The sequence below is a fragment of the Aspergillus fumigatus genome, chromosome 3 (genome assembly GCF_000002655.1).
Source record: "Aspergillus fumigatus Af293 chromosome 3, whole genome shotgun sequence".
NCBI lineage: Eukaryota > Fungi > Ascomycota > Eurotiomycetes > Eurotiales > Aspergillaceae > Aspergillus > Aspergillus fumigatus.
In genome coordinates this window covers 623,864-643,000 of record NC_007196.1, presented here as the reverse complement: position 1 = coordinate 643,000, position 19,137 = coordinate 623,864, and the positions used below count along the sequence as shown (strand labels likewise).

The 19,137-nt window shown below is 48.2% G+C and overlaps 6 protein-coding genes across 6 annotated transcripts; 4 read left to right on the top strand and 2 right to left on the bottom strand.

The window, feature by feature from the left end:
• Window positions 1–912: 912 nt before the first annotated feature.
• AFUA_3G02550 (uncharacterized protein) lies at window positions 913–3,428 on the bottom strand (the record flags this gene model as incomplete). The annotated part of the gene is made up of 7 exons (XM_743483.1): window positions 913–1,434; window positions 1,578–2,206; window positions 2,378–2,604; window positions 2,658–2,702; window positions 2,819–2,961; window positions 3,123–3,322; window positions 3,389–3,428. 7 exons carry the CDS (start codon window positions 3,426–3,428, stop codon window positions 913–915), a joined length of 1,806 nt encoding a protein of 601 aa, XP_748576.1.
• Window positions 3,429–7,273: 3,845 nt separating this feature from the next.
• Window positions 7,274–7,863, bottom strand: AFUA_3G02540 (mannoprotein; the record flags this gene model as incomplete). Its single annotated transcript, XM_743482.2, has 2 exons — window positions 7,516–7,863; window positions 7,274–7,462 (listed from the first exon to the last, which is right to left on the bottom strand). Exons 1-2 carry the CDS (start codon window positions 7,843–7,845, stop codon window positions 7,274–7,276), a joined length of 519 nt encoding a protein of 172 aa, XP_748575.1. The 5' UTR covers window positions 7,846–7,863.
• Window positions 7,864–8,711: 848 nt separating this feature from the next.
• Window positions 8,712–10,952, top strand: AFUA_3G02530 (putative PKS-like enzyme; the record flags this gene model as incomplete). Its single annotated transcript, XM_743481.1, has 5 exons — window positions 8,712–9,250; window positions 9,322–9,835; window positions 9,892–10,015; window positions 10,074–10,186; window positions 10,257–10,952. The coding sequence occupies 5 exons, from the start codon at window positions 8,712–8,714 to the stop codon at window positions 10,950–10,952; spliced, it is 1,986 nt and encodes a 661-aa protein (XP_748574.1).
• A 47-nt stretch (window positions 10,953–10,999) lies between these two features.
• On the top strand, window positions 11,000–14,124 carry AFUA_3G02520 (putative MFS multidrug transporter; the record flags this gene model as incomplete). The annotated part of the gene is made up of 6 exons (XM_743480.2): window positions 11,000–11,202; window positions 11,280–11,413; window positions 11,471–11,594; window positions 11,659–11,865; window positions 11,915–12,250; window positions 12,312–14,124. The coding sequence occupies 6 exons, from the start codon at window positions 11,000–11,002 to the stop codon at window positions 13,054–13,056; spliced, it is 1,749 nt and encodes a 582-aa protein (XP_748573.1). The 3' UTR covers window positions 13,057–14,124.
• A 474-nt stretch (window positions 14,125–14,598) lies between these two features.
• On the top strand, window positions 14,599–16,708 carry AFUA_3G02500 (uncharacterized protein). The gene is made up of 5 exons (XM_077804295.1): window positions 14,599–15,246; window positions 15,296–15,624; window positions 15,690–15,988; window positions 16,055–16,220; window positions 16,302–16,708. The coding sequence occupies exons 1-5, from the start codon at window positions 14,852–14,854 to the stop codon at window positions 16,481–16,483; spliced, it is 1,371 nt and encodes a 456-aa protein (XP_077660452.1). The 5' UTR covers window positions 14,599–14,851; the 3' UTR covers window positions 16,484–16,708.
• Window positions 16,709–16,876: 168 nt separating this feature from the next.
• Window positions 16,877–19,048, top strand: AFUA_3G02480 (Zn(II)2Cys6 transcription factor). Its single transcript, XM_743478.2, has 3 exons — window positions 16,877–17,857; window positions 17,917–18,375; window positions 18,441–19,048. Exons 1-3 carry the CDS (start codon window positions 16,982–16,984, stop codon window positions 18,840–18,842), a joined length of 1,737 nt encoding a protein of 578 aa, XP_748571.1. The 5' UTR covers window positions 16,877–16,981; the 3' UTR covers window positions 18,843–19,048.
• Window positions 19,049–19,137: the final 89 nt, after the last annotated feature.

The window sequence follows — 19,137 nt, the reverse complement described above, 5'->3', positions numbered from 1 at the left end:
TGAGGCTATTCTTGCTATCAGCCTGTGGCTGCACATTTAAGATCGTGTAAGAATACATACTGTTTCTGTGCGCAGTGTCGTTGTAAAGGCCCGTATATACTTAACTATGGTCGAAATGGACAACATCTTGACGGTTAAACTTGGAAGTATAGTTCTGGATCAAGGACCTGTATGGGATACTAAGCCTCTGCTCTAAATCTATATATCGTGTTTCATTGCCAATATTTAGCCTTTGTTTGCCCAACTATGGATTGTAGATAGCACTCTGCGCTACTTTAGCTGGAAAGAGCCACGCCAGATTTGGCGCGCATTGCTATGTGGGACTCGTCGTGGTCCTTGTGTTGAACTTAAATCGTCGAGATACCATTACTGCAGATCCCTTCCACTACAGAACAAAACGAAATTATAAATAATCAATGAAAATACATTCTAGTCCTAGGACGGGGAATCTTGTCCAGTATATGGAGCATCGCAGTGACACAGGGAGGAGGAAATAAGAATGCAAGCTGAAATACCGCCGAGACCTGTTCACCTAATAAAATAGATACTTGGATAATAAAATCCTATTTTTATTGACAGGAAGTACTTGAGCTGTTTTGATCATGACAGTTCTTCGTAAATAGTGCTCGCCAGGTCTGGCAGAGCACCTTGACTAGCCATCTAACTTGGTCTAATGCATTACACTGCGTCACTTTCGGCGACTACGTTTATAGCAATAAGAATAGAGTTACTTTTTGGTCAACGCAGTCAAGTCTCCACTAGCCACATGAGAAACATCCATTCTATTACTCATGGCAGATCTATCAATTTTCCTAGCCGAAGAAGATAATGATTCACTGTACCACTAATACTCGGCGCTTTCCTGACCGTCAGAACCAGCTATGATAAGGTAGCCCCTTTCGACTAGGTGACTTAAGAGGCTTCGTCACATTCTTCATCCAAAGCTGCCCTCTTTGGAGATGGCTCATTGCAAGCCTCAAGCTCGCAAACCCACTTCCTCTTCCGAGATACACAGTTTCGACGAGGTTCTTCAATAGAATGGGCGTCAAAAAAATGTCGTTGTAGGAGCAAGGTACCGTTGTAAAACCTGTTCTTGCAGCAGGGATGAGGGCATTGAATAGTCTCCTCCTTTCCTCTGCCAGCTAAATGTTTATTGCCGATGTGGTTTATCAGTGTAGATTTCTCCCGCCATTGTTGGAATCGTTCCGCGGGCGTTTTAGTATGGTCACCCAAGCAGAAAGGACAGAACCCAGGAGCAACAAGTGTGAAGCGGAACCTCAATAGTCCACACCGAGGTTGTAGACTGTCCAAATGGAATCGGCAGTGCTCAGTCCAAGCATCCTCTGTATCGGACCATTTGGCGCATAAGTAGCACCATTCAAGAAAAGATCGCTTCGCTCGTCGATGCGCTCTCTTGCCATTCGTATAGAGCTGCTGGTACGGTGCAGCATTTAGGGACTTTCTTCTACACTGTAGAATGTGTTTCGATCGGCTTGATAAATCAATACTGCCGAAGTTTAGCTACCGAAACAGATATAGGGTGTCTGAACGAACCTAGACATTTCTCTGGAGCATACTGGACATCTCCCATCAACTGGCCATTCACCAGGATAATATGCCACTCTCTCTTTGGAGACGCAGATATTCACCATATCCTGTAAACACTGTCTTCCAATCTTACTACCAATAGAGGCTTTGGTGAAGAGGTTGTCGCGTAAACGAGCTCTCTCAGGCATATACTTGCGGTAGATGTCAAAGAGGCACGTTGGATCCTGTTCGCCAAACTCATTCCCTGTAATATATTCATCGTAAGAAGATCTCCACCAGTTGTCAATGAACTCAGCCTTCTTGGCACGGCGCTTCTTAGCTGCTTTTGTGTAGAGCTTTTCCCTCTCACGTGCTAATTCTTTGTGCTCGGCAGGCTTTCCTCCGATTTGTTGGGTAATCTCATCAATCCTGTGGTAGATCTCTTTCATTTCATCATCATTCTCAATCTGTGCAATGGCGGCAGCATCAAGACGTTGCGGAACATTAGTGTCGCGATGGTGAGCCATACTTTCTTCCATTTCCAGACATTCATAGTCTGGCTTTAGGTTCCAGAAGCTGGCCTGGACGTCAACACGCTTGAATTTGGATTGATACTTAAGGAAGGTGTCAGGGTTCTGATGATCCAGTGCTTGGGTCCTCGCCGCTCGGGAAGCATTTGCTATGAGCCTATTAGTGTGTGCTGGAAGTTCGTGTAATAGAGGAAATGACCCACGGTCAATTGCATTTGCAACGCCACCTCTAATCCCGTGGATTCTCAACTGGTGTCGGAAACACGCCCGTTGAGCAAGCGACGTAAAATGGTGCCGTATTGAAGAAAATGTCAACCCACGGGTGGGGTGTGGTCCATCAGTAGTCACCATGCGAAGCACTGGTAGGGTCTGTACGTGCGCTTCCCATTCAAGGGTCCATGATTCTCTTCCTTTCGGTGGTCTTTTATCCAATAACTCGTCGGTTGTGCGGATACCCCTGAATGCCTTGTCTGCGATTCCTGTAACCATAACATAGAATATGAAATTTTTTCCAAGTATTTCTTGCTCTGGTATCCAGTTTTTGGGACTATATCACCGCAATCAGCTGTGTAGCATTGGGGACAGAGAAGACAATCTTACAGGACAGCCTCATCATTATAGCGATAGCCTTTGAGGAACTCTGGACTTATGGTGACCCAGTACTTGACTTCCATATTTTTTGCGTCCCATTTTAGATTGAAGGTAAGATCCTATACACTAATTAGTATAGGATTCTCAGATAAGTAGGGTGATGCACAAACTCTATAGTAGAGACACTCATTGGTATCTCTATAAGAACTTGATTCAACAATTGCACCTGCTCTCGCACCAGAACCGGAGAATAACGAGAGTGAGAATGCATCTTGAAATCTGGCGCGCTCATGTACGTAATCATGGTCATCATCTTCAAATAAACGTCGAATAAGTATATCGAGGTCCCTGCTAGTCACCGGAAACTTCTCTCGATGTTTGGTCTCAAGTCCATACTTCTGAGTAAGTTCATTCCGGATATGCTATGTAAGGAATTAGCGGTATATCGTAGCATACTTGTTTAGGGTGACTCACATTATAGAGATCCTTCCTCACTGTATCCGGCAGCTTTCTACAGGTCTTTTGCTGCCATTCAGAGATAAAGCCAGAGAGGTTAGAACGAACTGTCTGCTGAGCAGGCAATTCTCCTTCGCGCAAAGTAATAAACGCCTCTGAATACAGCTTCAAGATTTGAACGGGGGGATCAGGTTGTTCCTTCGTGAAATATCGATCAGCTGGTTCATTTTGAGAAAGCATCCATCTATATGCCGTCAGCAACTAAGCGCAAGTTAATAATATACATTTATTTGTACAATTTCCAAAACTCCACTGCACCGCCATATTTTTTATTGGTAGCCGGAGCCCTTTTTTTATGACTGATCTCATTTGGTTTACTTTTTTGTTCTTTCTGGTACTCTGTTGTGAACCCTCTTAATTCAGCAAACTTGCGGAGCTGCTCCGCTTTTCTTCTCAGATCAAAATCATTTGAAAACGAGTCACGTGACATGGTTGAAGGATAGAAGAAAAAGCTGAGAGAAAATAGATCACCAAAAAAACTGCTTGTAGATAGGAAAGGAGACAATGGTTAAGCAGAGAGGAAGCCTTCATATTTAAGCTAGCGATAGACGGAGTCTAGTCATTATAGAATCACACTGTCACCCACTGATCACCCTTGCTCACCCATGGCGTTGGATAGCATCACTCAGCTCACCTTCACTCACCCACACTCACCCTATGGTTTAGCGTCTCTCACCCGTAAAGCAGCAGGCCATTAAGGGCGCATATAACTTCCGACCACGTTGATACATGTGGCTTAAGTACGGCTGAGCGGACGGGAAGCCCTGTTTTCCACACCCTATGGTCGTATGTGCTTGTTTTCAAGCTCTCTCTAGACTAAATCGGAAAGAACTAAAGTTGTTGGCTTCATTAATATCATATTTTAACTCGTCAGTTGAGCTGGTGTCGAGAGAGACTCGGAAGATTATCATGTTGTTGACGCAACAAGTAAGGCTGCCTCTCAATATGAAATCTGTTGGCATTCCGTGCACCCACAACAATCCGAGCACTGTGGTGGACCATCCTATGTTTACCAAGCCAAGATATATATTTCTCCCCCCGTCCTGGGGCCGACAATGAGCGAAGATCGGAAGTGAGAACAGCCACAAGAGCAAGACTAATATTGTTGGTAACCCTAGCTTAGCTTTGTCTCCCCGGAGTAACTAATATGTTATTCAAAGCATAAGAAAAGCTATTTCCTGAGCTACTCAGATGTTCCTCAGGCCTTATCTCATACATAATTCATGATTAGCTTTCGACTACTGACATCCTTTAATTCCACAAATGGTTGACTGTTGTGACTTTGCAGAGGATAGGGACTACATGATATTGGTGGATCTACATAGGCTTCCATCGCAAATACAAGCCACATACAAGGCAATACGACGAGTATATGTTGAGAAGGAATTGATGGACTCCATACTTTCATTCAGTTCTTTGTAACCACACCAGAGTACAGGGAAAACCCAGCGGGTGAAAACATGTACTAAGGCTCGACTGGGATGCCTTACCGTACCAATATGTTAAGGATGCCTGCAGCACCACAAAGTCGGTCTTTCGCACCGCTAATGGCGAGCCTGAGTCTGGTCGGATGGTCGAGGAACCTATTATGTGTATTAGTGCTGAGTGGTGCCAGGTTTTTTTTTTTTCACCTTCCTTCTCTTTGAGTTTGGCGGCGGTTTCTTGACACTGTATCGTGTTAGTATGCTTGACTTCATATGAGATGAAAACAGCAAGAATAGCATATGTTCTGGGATGGCATGTTAGTCGACCACTGGTGTGTAATCGAATTTGCTGCACAGCTTGGTAGAATGTACTCACAACCTGGAGGAATACTAATGTTAGTGTTTATTCCCTATAAGATAGAGAGAAGGGTCTCACAATCTGTGGATTCGAGCACCGACTACGATTAACCTTAGAATTCATAACTGTGGAGTGATAAACCTACACACTGTGATATTCAACCATGACATTGTCATTTTACTGGGCTCAGATAACAGTGTCTCATGGATGAATCTTATGTCCTAGAAAAACAGTCAGCATTACCACTAATGGTTAGAGACTGGGCCTGCTTACAAACTAATTTCGTCTCAGCCACATCATGTTTCAGTCAACTTTTGCAGAGGGCAAGGTTCATACACTCTATGACATCAAGCAAGTTAATTGACAGAGCGATAGAGCATATCCTAGAAAGAGTTTTTCTACAAGCTGTGGTCCTGCCAACTCACAACTCGATGAACTGTCATTAGGCGGAATGATACAACATACTTTCTGAATTTCCCATATAATCAGTGTGCTGGAAAATCAGCGACATTCGAAGTATGGGCACATACAAACTCTCGATTGTCGTCTAGTTAGTTTGCTGTTTCCCATCCAGTAGCGGAGTTCATACATCCTAAGGGTCACCGTCGGTCAGTTAATGTTTTAATTGGCGTTCCGTTAGAGGGGACTTACTTTCTAAAACATCACATTCAGCACTGTGGTATCAATAACCCAGTAAAACCAGAGGGTCAGGTGCGTTCAAGCTATATTTTCGTGTCGATCACGTCTAACAGTAGCCAAATGATGAGATGCCATACAATCTAATGATGCAATCAGAGACTTCGGTGATCAGTCCGTAAGATTTTGAAGTAGATTTCATACATTCTCTGTGTACATGTTAGTCATCGTGGAAGCCGACCCTCGAAGGATTCAAAGCGATTCATACATGCTAGAAGTGCTGTTAGCATCAGACCAGAGCTCATGTGAGCATGTTGCTACTTACAAACTAGAGGCCTGTTAATAGAGGATAATCAAATTATTCAGACTGCTTAGACATCATACACTTTTGCAGATTCGGTTAGTTATATGTCTGAACACCAATGCATGGTTGCCATGGTGGTTATAATGGCGCATGATGAACATACAATCTGTGTAAGGGAAGACGTCAGTGGGAATATTTAGGGTCAACTTATTGAGCCTTGCCACTTACAGCCTTGCAAATATGTGAGCAGGTGCATTAGCAAGCCTATTGTATAGAGGGGTTACATACAAGCTGCCTATCATTGTAAGAATATGCTAGAAAGAATCATGTCTTACTTACGACCTGATTTACTGTTGTTAGAACTGAACTATATATAGCTGCCTGCTGCTCAAGAAAGGGATAAATGGCTCATACATCCTAGATGTTCGTTCAGATAAGTCACTATCCTGTTTTGATTTTCCATAGAGCACATAACGCACAACATAGCAGATGATCGGCAATGCAGTTTCTCAATGGGGAGATTCTAACTCAACGCACGAACTAGACAGATTTGGCCAGCTGGTGTCAAGTCAACTGTTGGAAGACAGGATTTATACCGACTTTAACCAGGTGCATTCTCGTTAGTCAACTCTGTCGAGACTGGGGGTTTCTTGTCTGATCCTTACATCCTAGGAGGCTCGTCAGTAATTGTGAAGGTCCACAACCAGATTGTTGGAGAAGGGAATTTCACTCACCACGTCGCGACGTTGTATGCTCTCGTCAGTCATGAATGGGAGAGGTGCACTGAAGGCGAAGCCAAGCCAAAAAAAGAAGCAGGAGTTGCAATTTTAGAGTCCAGTAAAAGTTGAAATAAAGCCGAGAGTGAGAAATGAAAAGAGATATCAAAGTCAGGGGCGGCAGAAATATTCAAGATGTAAAGTTTATTCAGTTCAGGTCCTTGAGCAGCTTATATTCAAGTTTCCCCATCTATGCAGGGTCAAGTGTGTTTTGGCCGCGAGGGGTACGGGCCTCGTGCCTGTCTGTTATGATGACCCTATTGAGGCAATTGAGCCGCCACAGCGGCATATCTTGCGCATTTCGGAACCAATCGCAGTGCTTTCTGGCTAATTTAGAAAGAAGTGACACGGTTAACCGAGTGACACCGAGTGACAGGTCTCAAATATGGCTGATATATTGGACTTGCGGGGAATGAGTATATCATTCCTTAGGGCTTCAGTTTCCCCCTTTTAGCACCTCCCAAAAGACAAGTCCAGCCGTGGTTAGGCTTACAGCATAAAAGTCAATCCAACTTAAATTAAGCTAGCTACTTGAACTAAGCAACCGTATCTTATCCGAGCCCCACACTGCAATCCTCCGATTATTGACTGCTATTACTGGAGGAATACCCTCACAGGAATGCAGCTTCCGCCTCGTCAAAAGCCTTGCTGATCTGCTCAATGGACGGAGCAGCCTTGTCCATTGTCTCCTTCGGAATCTGTTGGCTTGCCTGCTCCTCAAACATCTTCTTCTCACTGTGCAAATCCCGCACGGACTCTCTGGCTGGCTGACCCACTCCAGCTTCATTGAAAAGAGGCGCCTGTAATCAGTTAGAGCCGGTAGATTGGGCACCAAGCACGGAGTCTAGCGTACCTTGTCCTTGGCAACTGTCAATGCATCCAGTAGAACTGGGGTCATTTTCATGTAAGCCTCGTAGTACTGGGCCGCTTCGTCGGGGGTAAAAGCACCGCTCGCAGCAAGGTTCTCTCGAGCAGCTCTAGCCGCAAGCTTTGCGTTGTTGACGGCGCTGGCAGTGTTGATGGCACCAAAGGCGCCTCCTTGGTAGCTCTGCAGCGAAACCCTCGTGTCTCCAATTGCCCTGGCGAGGTTGTCCATGTCGGAGATGGCCGCCGCTATGTTGGTGGCTGCCAGCGCACAGGAGGCGCCAACAGCAAGGTAGCAGGCAAGATTCTTCAGCAACATTTCGGAAGCCGATTGTGTCCGACCTAGAGATAGCTCTAAGGGTTATAAGTTATAATCTTTTGTCAATTGAAGACTACCGCTGCGAAGAAGGCAGTCTTTATAATGCCCTTGTTTCTGATGGCATATGGGGTTTCAGGTGACGTCCACCATTCCACTCCGGACAGATCTACATATTTCTCGAAACGGGATGCTGGCTGATTGGAAGGTCTACGAATAGGATAGATCTATTTATCAGTTTGACAGGCTACTGATCATCTGCTACTATGAGGGTTTGTTCTAAGCGATACCGTTGGTATTTACGAGAGCAACTCTGTATCCCCTCGCAGGGGCCATGCGTCATCATATCCACTCATTACTCCCTACCTCTAATGCTTGTTTACATATTTTCAGTTTACACTTAGCTTAAAGGAATGTATAATAAGCTTGCAGTGTGGATATCAGTGTGGATATCCAGCAGGAATGGGGGCCCCTAGCTTAAGGAGAGGTCAGTGTCAGGTTTCGGCATTCCTTATGCTCCATGCAAGGAGCCCTTTGAATATCTGTTAGAGATCAGCTACTGAAATCAAACAGCTATGGCCAGATGACCAGATCATCTAAAGAGGATGTCAAGGTCAAGGACAAAAGAGCATCCCTGTGATCACATATCACGATCAATCTCTTCAGTTCTCTGCTCTTGTTTGTCTGATCCGAGGTCACACTTTGGAAGAGAATTACTGAGGGACTGCTGTGATTCCAACTGCAGAGTCATTGTTCCATATATTGACGGTAGGGTCAAACTTGACGCTCGAATGACCGCACGTGAAGAGTAAACAGGACCCAGAACAGAACCAGTTGAGTTGACATAACAGAATAAGCACGCTCATACCATGACATCGTCCACTGCAGAAGCTGCCTCCGTGCAGGCTGGCGCTCCCTCACCGATTGCGGTCGTCGGAATGGGGATGCGCCTGCCCGGAGGGGTACGCACTGTGGATGATTTCTGGGACGCTCTCATCAGCCAGAAGGATTGCTCCTCCGAAGTCCCCCAAACTCGGTATAATATTGACGCATTCTACCACCCGGATAAGCCTCAGTCCGTGAGAACGAGGCGCGGATATTTCCTTGAGGACGACTGCTTGCAGAAGGCCGACACGAACTTCCTTCAATGGATTCCGGGATTTAGTACGAGCGAACTAGATCCTCAGCAGAGGTTATTGCTCGAAGTCATCTGGGAGTGTATGGAGAATGCGGGACAAACCGGCTGGCGCGGCAAGGACATTGGATGCTACGTCGGTGTATTCGGGGAGGACTGGCACGAATTGACTGCGAAGGAATCACAGATGATCCCTCGTACACACGCCTTCGCCAACGGAGGGTTTGCACTATCAAACCGGGTGTCATTTGAGTTCGACCTGAAGGGACCAAGGTAAATGGCGTCGAGTCACCCCCGTGGAAGAAAAGCCTCTTGGCACAGTACCTCGCTAAATGAAAGTGTAGCCTCACCATAGCGACAGCTTGCTCTTCCTCTCTAAGCGCTCTCCATGAAGCCTGCCAGGCTCTTCAAACGGGCAGCTGCTCATCCGCCATTGTTGCCGGAACCAACATGCTTCTCACCCCTTCCATGAGCGTGACAATGTCTGAGAACATGGTTCTCTCGCCTGATGGGCTGTGCAAGACATTTGACGCTGACGCAAACGGTTATGCGCGCGGAGAAGCTGTAAATGCTGTCTATATCAAGACCCTGGACAAGGCAATAGCAGACGGCGATCCTATCCGCGCCGTTATCCGCGCCACATCGGCCAACTATGACGGCCGAACGGCAAAGATTTTCGCACCGGATATTGACGGTCAAAAGCGGCTTATCAGAAAGGCCTACGAGCGAGCGCAGATTGAAAACATCGCAGAAACGGCTTTTGTGGAGTGCCATGGCACCGGCACTAGACGGGGAGACATCGTCGAGGCCACGGCGATTGCTCAGACTTTCCATCCGCACGGGGTTCATATTGGATCGGTTAGCACAAAGCCATGTTTCGACACCGTCTTGTGGATTCTTTTAACCCGGTCTAGGTGAAAACAAACTTTGGTCATGGCGAGGGCGCCTCTGGCCTGACCGCCGTTATCAAGGCTGTTCTGGCTCTGGAGCATCGGACGATTCCACCAAATATGCATTTTCGACAACCGAACCCTTCCAGTAAGAACCAGCCGCTTTTCTGTTGTGGTCAGGGTTTGAGCACTAACGTATCCTACAGTCCCCTTTCAGGAAGGGCGACTCAAAGTTCCAGTCAAGCCCACCCCATGGCCTGAGAACCGAAAGGAACGAGTCAGTGTCAACGGTTTCGGTGTAGGCGGAGCTAACGCTCATGTAAGTCACGAACAGACTCATGTGCAGGCGAACAAACATGCAACAGCACCCTACTAACCTCCTGTTGAAGGTTATCCTAGAATGTGCACCAAGCATCGTGCCTGTGGAACCCAAACAGGAGCCAAGGCGAGGACTGGTTCCTCGACTCCTGGTTTGCTCCGCTCATAGCAAGACAGCCTTGGACGCCCGAATGGATGCGATTAGATCTTACTTGACTCTGAGACCGCAGGCTCTGGCCGACGTCGCTTATACACTTGGGGTTCGTCGTGATCATCTGTCTCATCGGTCGTTTACTATTGCCAATAGTGATGGCGAGCTTTTTGGTGGAGAAGTCCACTCACACCATATATCCGATACATCGCCACCCCTCTCACTAGTATTCGCTTTCAGTGGACAGGGAACTCAGTGGGCTCGAATGGGGGTGGAGCTCATTCGAACCTTCCCCAGCTTTCAGCGAGACATACAACTCATGGACCAGATTTTGCAACAGCTACAATCTCCTCCGGCATGGAGTATAGAAGGTATGGTTGTGGCGTATGCACACTTACTCCTATACTTCCATCAAAATATATGGAGTCAAAATGACCCCTGTCGAGGCGAAGTAACGTACGACATTCGGTCAGCCGGATCACGATGCCTGTCGTTATCCAACAAGGGTACGGAGTATATGTCAGTCTTAGCGGTCCACTCAGAGTGCCAAGGGCCGGACACAGCCCGAGCAGACTGGTTGCTGCCTGACAATCCTGGCTGTTGTGCAAAGCGTTGATAAATACGGGATACTGCGCTTTCCTTCCAGTCATATTTCATTTCATAATGGAAAACAGCATGCATCCAGTCCAGCAGGAGCCAACCGAGAAAGCCATGGACTCGACTCAAAATACAGAAAAAGCAAGGGATCCGGAGAGTCAGACTGGCAAGACGACCAACGAAGTGAGTCCAGGAAGCGAGGAAAATCAGGAAGCCTCTAGTGGTCGCCCGAGCATGTCCGGACTACGCCTCAACATTGTGGTCTTTGGGTGCGTATCCCCTTCAGCGCTTGGGTGTCCGGTAATCCCCAAGCATACCTCCCTTGCTTACGACTTCCATATCACAGCCTCTGGATTTCGCTCTTCCTCGCCGCTTTGGACAGTACGATCATCTCGACTGCCCTCTTTGACATCTCCAACAGCCTCAACGAGACCAGCAAGTCTGCTTGGGTCGTGACATCGTACCTCCTAACCTACAATGGTATGGCCTGGACAATCTGCCTGCAGCTGACGGCCCTATTCTTAACTGTCTTTCCAGCATTCGTCCTTCTCATCGCCAAGCTGAGCGATCTCGTCGGACTCAAGCCCCTCCTCCTCGGGTCGAATCTGGTCTTTCTCGTTTTTTCCATTGCTTCGGGTGTTGCCAGGACGATTGATCAATTGTAGGAGCTCCGACTACTCTCCCGTCAACTCCACCCACATACATGCTGACTGACGCGATTCAAGGATTGTGTTTCGAGCGTTCCAGGGAATCGGCGCATCCGGCCTTTACTGCCTCGTTTTCGTCGCGATCCTCCAACTCATCTCCCTCGAAAAGGCCGGACTATACTCTGGCGTCATCAGTTCAGTCTTTGCGCTTTCGAACCTGCTAGGTCCTATACTGGGTGGTGTAATCGTAGACAATACAACTTGGCGATGGATATTCTACATCAAGTACATCCCCAGCACTGGCACGCATGAACCCAGCGGCTGACCAGGTTAGCATCCCCTTCGCCGCCATCGCGACCGTGCTCCTGGGAGTCGCAATTCCCGTGTCGGATGATATCAGGTTTAATCGCCAAGCCTTCAAGAGACTAGACTATGTTGGCTCGTTTCTGTCGATATGCTGGTTGATACCGCTTCTCTTCGCCCTCCAGGAAGGTGGAACCTACTATGCTTGGGACAGTAGCGAGGTAATTGGTACTTTGGTCGGGGGGATTGTGGCTCTGATCGTGTTTCTCGCCTACGAAGCGTGGCTCCAGCGACGAAGGGACAGCGCCAGAGAGCCAATATTTCCCATCAGATTCGTCCGCGACCCTCTGCAAGGCCTGTTGCTGCTGTAACTGAATCACCCAATTGGTGTTGGACGTGTCCGCTCGACTGACATGTCTCTGTGCTAGAAACGTGCTATTCACCGGGTTCGCCTTCTACACCTCGATAATAAACCTCCCCCAACGCTTCCAAGCCGTCAACGAGGTCAGCGCCTCTCGAGCCGGTGTTCTCCTCCTCACTATGACGCTTATTCTCCCGTTTTTCTCGCTGGTCGCTGGCGCACTCACCGCCAAAGCGCCACAGACGGCCTTCACCCTCCTAACCTTCGGAACTGTGTTAGTCCTTACCTCCACGGCCTGTTTCAGCGTCCTTCCCGACGACCACGCAGTTGCGGATCGGCAATATGGCTTTGAAGTCCTCATGGGTGCGGGTCTCGGTATTATCTCGACGACGCAGTACGTCATACTGAAGATGACATTCCCCGCGCGCGATATGGCGGCCGGCACCGGTGCGATGAATATGCTTCGTGCAATGGGCGGGTGTATAGGATTGGCGATTTGCGCGGCGATGTTGAGCTCTCGCCTTGATGATGAGCTCGCGGCCGTTCTGCCTGGAAGAAGCCCGGACCAAATCCAGCTCGCCAAGAATTCGCTGCATGGTGAAACCAATGGGTTTAGCGCTGAGGAGATTGCTGGTGTGCGTCGCGTCTATGGTCGGGGGTATAACGATGGGTTCCAGGTCATGATTGCGTTTGCGGGGGCCAACGTTGTTGTTGCAGGGCTTTTGTTTCTGGCCACATGCCGCCGGGGAGGCATAGGTCGCGTGGTTGCGGATGCTAAAGCGGCCGAGGCGAGACGTCCAGCCGCAGGGTAAATAGACAGCCAGTCGGCTTGTGTTACTATGCGAGAGTGGCATGACTTCCCGACGAGTTCCATCTAGCGCGGGCCTAGTTCCAGTGTGTCGCTCATGATCTTCTGACTCATGTTACATGCACCCCAACCCGTTTATCCAGTAAGGTTTGGTACAAGCTAGTCTATAAGCCGCTACTTTGGCCAATGTACTCCGTAATCCTCTAGCGTGGCGGCGTCGGAGCTTTTGGCGCTCTTGGGCCAACGCTTAATATGTGCCATGACTCATGAAGGATCGATTTCCTTGCTCCGGCCCCACCCTTAGAACTGGGACTGCGGCAAGACGGGCACAAAATCTCGTGCCACTTTCAGCCTCCCCATCCTCTCTGCCTGGCAGTCCGAAATGGCCGTGCAGACAGGGTGAAGGCCCTCATCAAGTGGGCTGCAATATCAACATCAAGAACTCAGATAAGTAGTTTCCCTTGCTGTGACTTGCCGAGCCATGGCCGCGCACACCTGGTGAAACCCTTGCTTACTCTGGTTTATATCTAAATTCTAGGAGAAAAACTGTCAGCCGCGATTACTAGGAAACCTTCAAAGATGTAGCCGGTGCCACTGCGACTGCGACTGCGCAACTCCTCCCTAGCTCTCTCTCTCTCTGTCTGTCTCTGTCTGTCTCTGTCTGTTTCCGAATCTCCAGAGCCTCCTGTGCCGTCAAGGGCCATCCTTCTCTCCACTGGTGGGGCATGTCCGGGATCTCCGGCAGTGGGTCCCTTGAAGCTTATACTTAAAACTCCTCGGCCGTGAGCCACCACTCATGCTGCTGAGGTGTGACGTTTCTGGTGGAGGACATCCGGTAACGAGGGTCAACTGGTAAATGGTCGAATAATCACTATATAGTGGGGATCTCGAATATTACCATACTTAGGTATATGTCTTAAATGTGTAGTGCTAGCAGGTGGGTTCCTCCATAACCTCTATCTCAATATATTCTGCCTATCAGGGCATGACTTTTGGTATATAAGGATTTAGATCTTACTACTAAATAGTAATTTAACATCCTTACTATAGGGTAATTCAAACTGTTCGAAATCCTTAGCAAACTGGCTGACCCAACCCACCCAACCTGCAATGTGGGTGGGTTGTTAGCGTCAAACCCACATGAGTATAGGTAATCTATTGGGTTTCATGTAACCGGCAGAATCCTATGTTCTCTATCATTCCGCCTACTAAAAGCGGTATGGACCATAGTTATGTACATAAATTATGTATATTGATGTAATATGGGTGAAGTGGGTACCCATAATACCCATAACTCAACCCACATGGGTTTTAGGGCAGGTTTTCTCTGCCATGGGTTGACCCAAACCCAACCCACAACCACTCTAATTCTTATTATAGCATTTAAACTACTTAATAATCTAAACTAATTAATGTAAACTATTTAAACTCTTTAGTAATTTGAACTAGCTCATAACCCTTATATATAGTGATTTAAATCGTTCGAAATCCCCATATGGTAAAAATACCAAATGGTATAGGAATAGCTCAGTAGGATACCGCCAAAGGAACTAAATTTGTATGGCTCTGTATTGCGGAGTACATCATGTCAAGCAGCCGAACGTATTTATGAGTTACGACTGGCCAAAACTGTGCGTAGGGCTGACCGATAGTCGATCTTATGTGAGTCTGCCTTTGTTTTGAAGGGAAGCCCAGCAATGAAACCAGGAATGACGCCGCTCAGCTTTCGTTCACGCCGTCTTTAACACCTATTTAGGAGTGAATGCTCGCTCTTCCTCCACCTGGCCAGTTTCTTACCAATGACGTTTCTCACTATAAAGAGGACTTTGGCCCTGATATCGCACTGTCGACTGGGTCGCATTCGCATATATCCGGAAATCCGAGATCCCGTTGTCCGACAAGCTAGAATATCCTCACCGCGGTCTGCAATTACGTTTACGCTGAGGGAGTTTGCTTCCAGCTCACGGGATAAACAGTCAATACCGAGCGCAAGAGAAAGCCCTCGGGATCTTCCCACCAGTGGATATGAACATATCGACGCTGGACGACTGGTGGAGGAGGAAGAACTGCTCGACTACAGAGCAGACCGGTTTTATCCTGTTCACCTGGGCGAGGTGTTTAGGGATCGATACCAAGCAATTGCGAAGCTTGGCTTTGGTTCGTCATCTACCACTTGGCTCGCTCGAGACTTGGAGTACGAATTGTAATGCTCTACCGGTCTATAGCTGAGCTAATCTTGATAGAGCACACCAGTATGTCGCGCTGAAAGTATATGTGCGTACATCGTTAGTTCACCGTGAACTGCCGTCATACCACCATATCGCCAGTCGTATGAAGGACAGTACACACGAAGGACGAGGCAATGTGCGCCGACTGTTGGATTCGTTCGTCGTTAACGGTCCTGATGGCGACCATGTTGTCCTTGTCTTTGAACCCGCACAAATGAGCCTCCGCGACATGAAAGTCGTATTCCGCCCGGAAGGATTTGACGAAGACTTCGTCAGGGGTGCTATCATTGAGCTCTTGAAGGCTCTCGATTTCCTGCATACACATGGGGAGATCGTCCACACCGGTATCTGTCCTGTCGACCAAAGTCCACTGGAGCTCGACCCTGACTGCTACTATTGTTGAATTTAGATATCCACCCCGGAAATATGCTGCTTGGTGTCTTCGATAACAGCATTTTTCAGGCCATTGAGGAGAAAGAATACACCGATCCGGTGCCCCGGAAACAAGTGTCTCCTACTCGGATAATCTATCTCTCCCGGCTGATGCGACCTAAGGAAGGTCCAATGCTGTTATCGGACTTCGGTGAAGCCAGGATCGGTCGTGAACCTCACGGTGGGGACATCATGCCGTTGGAATACCGTGCCCCTGAGACGTTACTTTATGTGGGCTGGAGCTATCCAGTTGATATATGGAGCGTCGGCCTCACGGTACGTGTATCCATCGGTGATACTCCTGCTACTTTAATGAGCAACTAACTTTGTTTTTGTGGAAAGGCGTGGGACCTTCTGGAGCCAAAGAGGTTGTTTACTGCACGCGACGATGATGGCGATCTCTACGATGCTGCTCATTTGGCTCAGATTATCGCGGCATTAGGTCCTCCTCCTGTGGAATTCCTCGCTAAAACCCCAGAGAGAAGAGCAGACTTTTGGGACGACGAAGGTACGTTGAGCACCCTGAGCTGTGGTCGTATTCAACTCTATTCCCATGGTCTCCGTTCTCTACTAACCTTATTCGCTACAGGGAAATGGCTGGGCCTGGCGCCCATACCAGAGGCTCGAACAATGGAAGCCCTTGAATGCCGCTTGAAAGACAAAGCAGGTTTCCTTAGTTTCATTCGGAGGGCATTGACCTGGATGCCGGAAGAGAGAGCGACTGCTAAGGAGCTTCTACAAGATCCTTGGTTGTCAGGGAGAAGTCGCTAGACTACTTCCGCCTTTATCCATGTTTCTATTACATAGATCTGGAAACTAGTCCCTTCGGACTACGCTGGAGATTAATGTCCCTGGTCTAGCTGTCTTAACATACCTCTCAGTTGGTACTGACTTAGAAAAGATGAGTCGGGACTCAAGAAGCCAACTAAATTCTGTATTAAAACTACAGCATTTACAATATCGATGAACTTCCTAAGATCCCTGTGCCTTGGCCGAGGAATGACGCAAGAGGTTCTTCAGTTCTTTACAATGCCTTAGGCCCTTAGGTTTGGCTTGAAGTATCTTATAGTTAAAGCTATACTAAATTTGGTCATTTTGAAAGTTAATGAGGGGAATTGAGGACCAGGCGTCAGGTGATCACCTACGGCACATAACCATTGCGGTTCGAGTTTCTTAACCAGGTTAAATCGGTTTCATCATCCCAAAGTTCACCAACTTTCAGGCCTTCCTTTCTTTGGAATTGGGGGACAGCATTAGTTACTCCCAGTCATGCCTCGTGGGCCCTCTGGATGCTGGACCTGCCGGGTCCGGCATCGAAAATGTGGCTTGGAGACACCATCCTGCAAGGAATGTACTGACCGCCATGTCTACTGCCATGGGTATGGGCCCAAGCCTACTTGGATGGATGGTGGCTCCGAAGAGCAAAAGGAACGATCACGCATCAAAGCTGCTATCAACCAGAATTTTCGTCATGTCAAGAAGAGACAAAATAGAGCCCGCATGAGCCGAAGCCTGAGCGAACAATCTCGGCCGTTGCCTGGATCGCGAACAAACCAAGCGAACGGGTCAGAAGGAGAAATCGTGGCCGATGAATCCCCAATTTCAGTTGCAACTCCTCCTCGGCCTCTGCATTCGTCATATTGTCCCAATGACCTAGGGAATGCGGCGCTGCACCATGAGGAAGACAGCTCAGACCGAGCCTTCGAGCTCAACGAGAACAATGAGGACCACACCCTAAAAGATGCTGCTGAGCTTACGACTACTCCTATCCCGCAGTCTTTGGGCTCCAATGGCCTTGATCCGCAAGAGGCATATCTTTTGATGTATTACCTTGACCGAGTGTTCCCATGGCAATTTCCGTATCACGATCGCCGATCGCGGCTAGGAAACAAGGGCTGGCTCTTTTTACTATTGATGAAGCGAGGGCCTCTATACCACGCCGCTCTAAGTCTAGCGTCTCTTCACCAGAGCGCCATGATCGGCACAGAAGAGGAATTCCAGCGGAGACAAAAGGCATTAGGTCATCACTCACAGGCCCTCCGTGAACTTTGCGATCTGATGACCGAAAAAGGCGACAAGTTACGGGATGACCACGCGCAATTGACCGAGTTTTTGACCTGTAGCTTCATGCTGATCAGCTTCGAGGTGCGTAGTGACTGCGGGCTGTTTCTGTTCGCTTCGTAAATCCTAATTCTGCACTCTAGGTTTTCAGCGGGGCAGAGAATGACTGGTTGATGCACCTTGATGCTGTCGCTTCTGTCATGAGCCTACTGTCCCCGGAGGTCATTTTCAGCGCGCATCCGTATCACCATAACGCGGGTATGAGCGCGCTCGAGCTTTCTGACCACAGAATAGGAGGCAGCGATGGTCTGGAGTTCCTCGTGGTGAGCGTTATATGGTTCGATGTCTTTTCGTGCCTGTCGACGGGGAGGGCCCCCCGACTTCCTTATCAACGCTGGCTTCAAATCCCTGGTCTCAACACTGCGGACCTGTTGGGTTGTTACAACTGGGTCGTCGCTGTGATAGGCGATCTAGCACGCCTTGGTGTCTGGAAAGATCAGCAAGATAAAGACGGCTTATTAAACATCCGAGAGCTCGCCAGCCGAGGCCAGGAAATTGAGATGCGTCTCGAGAAGGGTATTGAGGGGCTTGATATTGCCAAAGTGCGATCCATTCTAGAGTTCTAGCATTTGCTATAATACGCTGCTGACAAGGGTTTGGTTTCTAGGGGTACACGGGCTCCGAATCACTCAAGGACTGGGTGACGCGCCTTTTCGCGCTTGCTGCATTGGTCTTACTGCATACAACTATCTCCGGCCCGCTACCGGCCCTCCCAGAGATAAGAAGTGCGGTGGCCAGAAGTATTATCGCACTCCGAGGCAGGCCAGAGAGCTATTCCCTCACGGGCTCAGTGTGGGCGCTGTGCGTGATAGGCTGCATGGCAGAGCCCCATATTCGGCCGTTTTTCGAGACATTGATGACGGACCTTTTGCGTGATGACTCCGGCAGATGCGGCAATATCCCGACGGTTTTCAAAATTATGAAGAGCTGCTGGAAAATGCAGGAGACTACGCGGGCGGATTGTAGAAGTGCAATGTCGGATATGGGGTTACATCCGATTCTGATATAGCGTGCGGTCTTCGACAATAAATAAAGTTCTATAAAGTATTTCTTGGGCAGGATTTGGAAGTCAATCCAAGTTTGAAGAAGATTGATTGTTGATTAATCATTAGACACAAGCGATGTTGTTGCTATACTGTTACTCCCTGTAGTCAACAGGAAACTCGAGCCGAGGATGCTCTGAACGGAAGGTCGAGCCAGTTGGTCAAAGCCAAGCCGCGCTCAAACATCTTCAGCACTATGGCGGAATAGGAAACTCGGACAACAGCGTCAGCGATTTGTATAGATAGTAGAGTAGCTTTTCA